The sequence below is a fragment of the Pediculus humanus genome, genomic scaffold (genome assembly GCF_000006295.1).
Source record: "Pediculus humanus corporis 1103172108251 genomic scaffold, whole genome shotgun sequence".
Classification (NCBI taxonomy): Eukaryota; Metazoa; Arthropoda; class Insecta; order Psocodea; family Pediculidae; genus Pediculus; species Pediculus humanus.
Window position 1 is genome coordinate 87,374 of NW_002987820.1, and position 8,918 is coordinate 96,291.

At 28.3% G+C, this 8,918-nt stretch overlaps 1 protein-coding gene across 1 annotated transcript; it reads left to right on the forward strand.

The window, feature by feature from the left end:
• Positions 1 to 6,303: 6,303 nt before the first annotated feature.
• Positions 6,304 to 7,369, forward strand: Phum_PHUM467950 (ubiquitin-conjugating enzyme 7-interacting protein, putative; the record flags this gene model as incomplete). Its single annotated transcript, XM_002430204.1, has 2 exons — positions 6,304 to 6,822; positions 7,124 to 7,369. The coding sequence occupies 2 exons, from the start codon at positions 6,304 to 6,306 to the stop codon at positions 7,367 to 7,369; spliced, it is 765 nt and encodes a 254-aa protein (XP_002430249.1).
• Positions 7,370 to 8,918: the final 1,549 nt, after the last annotated feature.

Genomic DNA, 8,918 nt, shown 5'->3' on the forward strand with positions numbered 1-8,918 from the left:
TAATTTTCCGTAGATGTTAAACGTCATTTTCAACTTGGCTCCTGTGAAAAAATCGATCCAATTATTATTATTATTATTATTATTATTATTATTATTATTATTATTATTAATTATAATTTATACAGTTGTGATTTTAAAGTTTTGAAAAAAAAAAAATTTCCTTTTTTTTTTTAATCTGGCAGCAGATAATTTAAACTTTAAAAAACTTTTCCGATTTTCATTTTCGATTTTTTTGAAATTTAATTAAAAATTTTCAGTTTTCCGGGGTCCGAAATCTTTTTCTTTTTTTTTTTTTTTTTACTTTTTTTGTTTTCGGAAAACGCGATGATGATGATGGTGATGATAATAGTTGCAGAAGAAAAAAAGGAAAAAATTATTATTATTTTTTGCAATTAATAAGTGGTGGTGAGAGAGGTAAAAAGAAAATAAAACAATATGGGGAAAATTTGCATGCATGGACGCATTAAAAATTTTAATATTGACTCTGGATAGAATTTAAAATTTCTCTCGCCTTTTCTCTCTTCTCCTCCTCTTCCTCCCTCCCTCCCTCCCGAAAAGGGGAGGCGAACAGAAAAAAAGCGAGAAAAAAAAAAAAAGATTTTCTTATTTTTTCAAAGTTTCGCTAAGTCTTTTTATTCATCTCGTCGTCGTCATTTCATTACAAATTGTGTCAGACAATGTCGTCTCGAAAAGAAAAACAAAAAAAAAAGGGGAGGGAGAGAGAGAAGGAAAGAGGGAGAAAGGGAGGAAGGGGACATTTTAATCTTCTTTTACGATTACAATATTCAAATGAAATAATCCTCGGGTACGAAAAGGAAGTTAAGTCGATAGAAAAAACAAAAACAAAACAAAAAAAAAAATAATAATAATAATAAAAGGAAGCCTAATCGAAATGTTTTTTTTTCTTTTTCATAAAATTTATTTGAGCGAATAAAAATCGGGAAAAGAAAAGAAAAGAAAAATTAATTATGAGAAAATGAGGAGCCATTACACGTTTGACTGGTTACGTACGTACTGTTTAATAGCCTCGTGGTAAATATCTCATGAGAATATTTTGTTTTTTTTTTTTTTGCTGTTGTTTTCAAAACAGCAGAGATGGTTTTATGCAGATCTCGAAAGGGAAAATATTTCGAACGTGGCTTTAGACTCGTTCGGTAGATGTTTTTTTATCTTACCCGAAGATAAAAAGAAAAATAAATAAATACAAAAAGAGAAAGAATGATGGTGGTGTCATCGAAAGGTTTTTTGTTTTTTGTCTTGCAGTTTATACAAAAATAAATCGGGGGGGGGGAGAGAGAGAGAGAGAGATATTTGAATTTTTTTGCTGTCGTTCATCAAATCGTGACGTCAAATGGATTTTATAAAAGTTGCGGTTATCAACGCGGTTAGGTTCGGTGGTAGTCGGGGTAGTTTTGTTTGGTTTTTTTCGGATGACATTTTTCCCGGAAACGTTTCGTCGTCGTACACGTGTCCCTCCCCCTCCTCCTTCCGCCTCCCCACTCAACCTACAAATTTTTTTTTCAATTTTTATCCTTTTTAAAAATTTCTTTTTTTTTTAAATTATTATAATTTGAAAAAAGTTTTTTTTCTTTCCAACAACGAACGCGATTTTTAAAAAAAACGAGTAACGAAGCCAATTAATGGAAAAAAAGAAAAAAAATGGTGGGAAAATCGTTTTTATTTGGGGGGGCCTTCTGGGGTCGGTCGATCGGTCGGTTTTTTTTTTTAAATTTAAATTATTCGTTTGTTGTTTTTATTTAATTTAAGACGAAAACATTTCAAGTCAGCCATTTTTTTTTTTACGGCTTGGGTTTACTCGGTGTTTAGTAATTTTACTCAATTTTTTTTTCTCGCATCCGAGACCCCGGGCCCCCTCCCCCCATTTTCTCTCTCCCTTAGCAAAAAAAAAAAAAGAAAATTTTTTTTTTAGTTTCACTAAACAAATAATTTTCTACACGCAACCAACCTTTTTTTCGAATAATAATCGTTTTAAAGGTTTTTAAATGGAGAAAAAAAGAAAAAAAATGAGGGGAACCGCCCACCGTTGCCACCACCGCCGCCCCCGCTCTCCCCTCTGCCCCAGGAAAAGAATCTCGTTAAGTATTTAATGAATTCGTTACTTTTTTTTTTTTTTTTAATATTAAAAAAATGAGAAGAGAAAAAAAAATGGCGGGGATTTAGGACAGGAGGACATCAATGGTTGCTTCGGGAAAAAAAAATTGTTTTTTTTTTTTTTTTTTTATGAAAATGAAAATGAAAAGGGTCGAAATTATAAATGTTTAATACCCTATGTAAAAATAATAATAATAATAATAATAATGATAATAATGGGAAAACAACAACGACGACGACTACAACCCAAGAAACGAGTAAAAAAAAAAAAAAAAAAAAAAAAAAAAAAAAACATTTATTCACGGTTTTTAATTTTAATTTTAATTTTTTTTTGTGAATTAAATAAATACATTTTATTATTATTATTATCATTATTATTATTATTATTATTTTAATTCTCGATGGCCTTTTCAATTAACGGCCGTCCATCTTACTTAGAGAAAATACGAAATCGTTTTAACGTTTTTTAATCCTAATTTGTTATCCGTTAATTTAATTTTTTTTTTTTTTTTCGGCGGCGCCGAAATTATTATTATTATTATTATTATTACATTTTTACTCAATTTCTCGCGTGTAAATATAATAATAATAATAATAATTTATATATTTAAATTTGCCAATTTTTTCCAAACGTGACGAAATACTTGTGTAAAAAAAAAAAAAAAAAAATTGACAAATAAAGTGTCTCGCACGACCTTAACCTGAGATATTAATAAAAAGTTTTTTTTTTTATGAAAATTTTATTAAAATTATTTATTAACTTATTTATTTTATTAGGGGTTTATTAAGGTAATTTTTTAAATTTGTCCTTATGGTTTGTGCACATGCGTAACTCGTGCCACGAATTTTTCCAATAATTTTTCCCTTTTTATTTATAATTTTGAAGTACGATTTATTTACATGCTTAAAATGTTTTACGTCATTTCCACCTCTCGTTTATTATTATTATTATTATTATTATTATTATTATTATTATTATTATTATTATTATTACTATCATTGATATTTTTCCATTCAAAGTTGAATGTTTCGTTTACGTCGTCGGTCGTTTTTCAATCAAAACTTTTCAACTCTCGATTTGCAAATAAACTCGAAAATATTACTTGAAAAATTCGTTGCTGCCCCTAAAATAAATACAAAAAAGAGAGAGAGAGAATGAGAGAGACAGAGACTGAAGTAATTTAAAGAAAAGCGAGAGAGAGAGAAAGAGAGAAGGAGAAATTCACGTTTAAAAAAAAAAGGGTTGAAGATTTTTTGTTTGTTATTATTATTTTTCGATTTGTTCATCTCGTAATTTATTTGTTCGATCGTAAAAAAATTAATAATAATAATAATGATGATGATGATGATGATTTTTAAAATTAATTAATAATTTATTTTTGGGGTGTCCTCGTCCGTTACGTAAACAATCGTCTATATGAATGAAAATTAATTGGGGGGAGCAAAATGAAAATGAGCAAAAATAAAAAAATTTGCAACATTTACAAAATTAGATTTTTATCCCAAAAAACAAAAAAAATTTCAGGAAGTGATGCAACGATTATCATTATTATTATTATTATTTATCATTCTCGCGAGTGTATGTGTAATTATGTTACAATTTAAACGTTAATAATAATAATAATAATATTTTTCTATCGTCGTCATCATCGAAATACACACACACGCTTACAAAAAGAAATGGTAGTCGATAAATAATAATAATAATAATACTAATACTAACAACGGATTTTATTATTATTATTATTATTATTATTATTATTATTATTATTAATTACGTAAGTGGATTCTTATGACTTTCTTAAATGGGTAATAAGAAATATTTTCGAACGTGATTATTACATAAATTACATACTCGATGAAATCGATTTGAAAAAAAAAAAATGATTTAGAATTTTTTTTCTTTTTTTTAACGGTTTTTGCTTCTCACCACCTCTCCGACACACCCTCCGATCCTATTGTAAAAGAGAGAGAGAGAGAGAGGAAAATTTGCAAACGATTTGGATTTTTTTTTAAACGGTGGTCATGAAAATGAAGAAAATATATATATTTGCCGTAATTTGAATTTATTTATTCGTTCGTTTGTTTGATTGTTTGTTTGTTTGTCATTCTCACGTTTGATATGTGTAAGTGCAAGTATGTGTGTGAGTGTGTGTGTGTGTGTGTGTGACAAAATTGAAATTCGGTGATTGTGTGTATATGAAAATAATATTTATTTATTTTTAAAACTTTAAAAGTCATATCCGTGGTCGTCAACAACTGATAACTTATCAATGAAAATAAAATCAGGTTGGTCAAAGGGAATTAATTTGTCGTTTATCTCTACTTTTGACTTTTGTTTTCGAGAACGTTCACGATGTTCGATGGATTTTAGGTGATCGATCATCGATTAGAGGGAAGTGATCGGGAAGAGACGAAACTAAAAAAATGAGGGGAAGAGACAGGGAAAAAAAACAAAACAAAACAAACGAAGGAACGATTGTTCCAGGTTTTTGTTTCCCTCCTTCCCTTCTCTTTTGAGTTTTTTTTTTTTTGTCCAGGAAGAAGCGTACAATGTCCGGTTTTATTTTCTCAAAGTTGTCTGTGGCAACGTCTTCGTCATTATCAAAAATGTTCATTCACACACACACACGCACTCGCATTTGCACGCACACGCAAAATTACTAAAAAAAAATTATGCGATTCGGTCCAAATTGATAAGCAGAGAATTTTTATCACAAAAATTATTCGTTTCCTCTTTCGAATGTTTTTTTTTTTTTTTTGAAATAATTTTGCTGTCGGTTGTTTGCCTTTTTTTTTTTTACTGTCGCTTCGCCTCCTGAAATATTTACTACGTTGACCGAGTTCTAGGATTACAAACAAAGCAGAAGAAAAAGGAAAATTTTTTTTTTTTAAATTATTTTGTCCTCGTCGATAGGCAATGTTTTTTTTTTTTATTCTCTTCCTGAATGACGAGTGAAACTTTACTCACATAATCGATTTTTTTTTTTTTTTATTTAAACAAACTAGATCAAACGTAACGTTGTTGTTGTTGTTGTTTGTCACTTTCGATCGGATTATAAGCCTCAAGGGAATAAAATAGCACAATTAAGTTTACTTTTTTTTTCACGCGGAAAGTATAAAAACCGCGAATGTTTATTTTTTTTAATATAATATAAAGTTTTAAGTCTTTAAAAATCCGTTAAACGCCCTCCCTTTCTCCTCCCTTCCTCCCTCCCCCCGTAAAAATTATTTAATGATTTTTATTTTTTAAATGGAAAGTAATGGTTCCCTCCCCTCACTTTTTGATTCCTCGAGGTTTGATGTTGATTTCATGACGATAATGATAAGTCGAAAAAGCAGAAGAAAAAAAGTTTTTTTTTTTTATTGCTCAAAGTCGGCGTCGAAAGATCATCGTAAAAATTCAATTTTTGAGATATGAATGACGTACAAAAAATAATTAATAAAATTTTATTTGGGAAATTACAAAATATTTACATTTAATATCAATTAAAAGGACTTTAATAATTGAATAATAATTTGATTTCGGTTAATTTTCGAAGGAATAAACGCGTTTGTTTTGTTTGTTCGAAGCACAAAGTTCAACAACAACAACAAAACAACAACGGGTTGTGTTTAAAAAAAATGGAATTTCGTTTTTTTTTTTTTTTTTTTTTTTGCATTTTTTTCGCATGGAAATTTATTTATTTATTTGAAAATCTATTAAAATAACCTGTGTGTGATAAGAGATAACACGCGGTTATGAAAAATACTCGCAATCACCACGTGATTGTTTGTAAATAAAAAAAAAACACACAAAAAAAAAAAAAAAAGATGTCGGAAAAACAATCGATGAAACTCTTGTCATCCATTGATTCATTATTGATTTAGTAAATTGAAAATAAAAAAAAATGTTTTTATGTTTGTGCGTTTGTTTGTGCGTGTGTGCGTGCGTGTGTTTGTTTGTTTGTCTACGTGATTTTAAATCGTAAGGAAGGAATGTTTTTTTTAATCGTTATTACGTTCTTTTTTATATTTTCTACCTGCGTCATTAATTACGGCGTAGAGTGTTTGTAAAAAAAAAAAAAAAAAAAAAAAAATTTTCAAACGATGCGTTGTCGTCTCGAATAATTCTCGATAGAATTTTCCAGATGATAGGGGAAAAAAAAAATTTTCATATTTTCATTTTTTTTTTTTTTTCTTTTCCAGTGTATGAGACTGTACGTCGAATTCGAAATCCAAGAAGGAGCCTACGACATATCCTGTCCGGATGCACAATGCGGTAAACAGGGAATCGTGTCGATCGACGAAGTGGAAACGTTAGTCATGCCGCGTATGATGGAAAGATATCGAAGGTTCAGGCTCAATCACGAAGTCGACATGGATCGTAATCGAACGTGGTGTCCTAGAGCGGGATGCGAAACGGTTTGCAACATTTGTCCGAGAGAAAAATGTTCGCCGACGAGCGTTCACTGTCCCACGTGCGATTCGGATTTTTGTTCGAATTGTAAAAACGGTTGGCACAAAGGGCTCACGTGCGAAGAAAATTCTAAAAAACTCGCGAAGGAAGGACGAGTGGATTTCATGGAACCTGGAATTCCATTCGATTCCGATTCGATAAAATGTTGTCCGATGTGTAGCGTTCCAATAGAAAAAGACGAAGGTTGCGCTCAGATGATGTGCAAAAGGTGCAAACACGTTTTCTGCTGGTACTGCTTGGCATCATTAGACGTAAGTATTGGGGATCAAGGGGGGGACCCGGGGGGGAATAGAGAAGTAACTTTGAAATAAGTACGAGAGAGTAATTGTAGGGAACGGACAACAACCTCTCTACGTTTCCGCTTGAAATATTTTCCGAATGAAGTTTTTTTTTTTTATTTGTCGTCGAGGCGTGCGAACGTCATCGTTCGGTAATTTTAAAAGTCGGCACTCGAACCACACGAAATTTCAAATAATAATAACAATTATTATCATTATTATTATTTGTACTTTTGTTTTTTGACGAAACATCGTTCACGATTTTCTTTCGCAGGATGATTTTTTACTTCGGCACTACGACAAAGGACCGTGTAAAAATAAATTGGGACACACGAGAGCTTCCGTCATATGGCACAGGACTCAAGTCATTGGAATATTTGCTGGTTTGGGCCTTTTACTCCTCGTGGCAAGTCCTCTCCTACTCTTGGCCGCACCTTGCATCGTCTGTTGCAAATGCAGAGTTTGCAGCGGTGCAAAATTGGATGCCGACGACGATCTACCGGAAGAATCGGGAACGTGAACGTGAACCTTAAAAATACCTCGCGAATCGCATTATGTAAAAAAAAAAAAAAAAAGGAAAAACCGCAAACTTAACACGCTGGATAAAACGACAGAGAAAGAGAGAGGGAGAGAAAGAGAGATAGAAATTAAATTAGTGGAAAATGGGAAAGCGTTGCTCCGATTTACCGTCGTTGACCAACCCTGAAACAAAAAAACAAAAATTATTATTATTATTATTATTATTATTATTAAGTTGACCGGTCATTAACCAAACGATTTCTTTCTTCCGGGTTTAGTCGAAATAATAATAATAATTGTCATTATTATTATTATTATTATTATTATTATTATTATTATTACTGTTATTATCATCATCATCGTAGTAATTTTTTTTTTTTTTCATAATAGTAGTAATAATAATAAGTATTATTATTATTATTATTAAATCGAAATAATTTTGTGTATTTTAACGCGTTTCAAATAAATCAATAATAAATTATTAATAATAATAATAAAAAGTAATGAAATCATTGATTGATTGATTGATTGATTGATTTTTGTAATTAAAATTTTACAAAAAAAAAAAAAAAAGAAAAAAATTCTATCTTTTGATGTCTTTCCTTTTTTTTCTTTTTTTTTTTTTTTTTTACTCTTCATTAATTAACATTTTTTTTTATAATTAATAAATAAAATAAAAACAAATTTATTTATAATTTATTATTATTATTATCATTATTATTATTATTATTAATATAAATACGTAAATGTTTTACGTACTATACGAATGCGAGTAACTCGCATTTTTTTTTGTTTTTTTTTCTGTGGAAAAAATAATAAGCATTTATTAATTAAACTTATTATTATTATTATTATTATTATTAATATGCGATTGTAAAAAAAAATAAATTAATATTATTATTATTTTTTTTTTTTTATTTATATTATTATTATTGAATCGATCGTATTAATCATTAATGTCACAATAATTAATTTAAAAAAAAGAAGAAAATTATTATTTTTTTTTTTTTTATATATATATATTTTTTTTTTAATTATTTTTTTTCATGGCATATCACGTGTTTAATAATAATAATAATAGTAATAAAAGAAGAAATAAATATCAATAAATGTGAGATTTTTTAATTAAGATTTATAAATAAAAAATTAAATAGATGAAAAATTTGTATATAAATAAATAAACTTGTCGATTATATCATTCCTAAAAAGTATTTTTCAATAATGATAATAATAATAATAATAATAAAATAAATATTATCGAAAACGAAAAAATTGTACATTAATTATAAATATATATATATATATACTGTTAATTTTATATTCTTAATTAAATTTTTTGTAAAAAGTTGTATTGGAAGGCTCTAAATATTATAAATAAATGTTTATAGTCTAATTTTTTTTTTTTTTTTTTTTTTTTTTTTATGATTTAATGTATTATTGTTGATGAAAAAATATAAAAGTATGAAATCTTTTTTTTTAAATTTTTACCTTTTTTTTATATTTTATCCCATTTTATTTAAATTATACTAATAAAAAAAAAAAAAAAAATT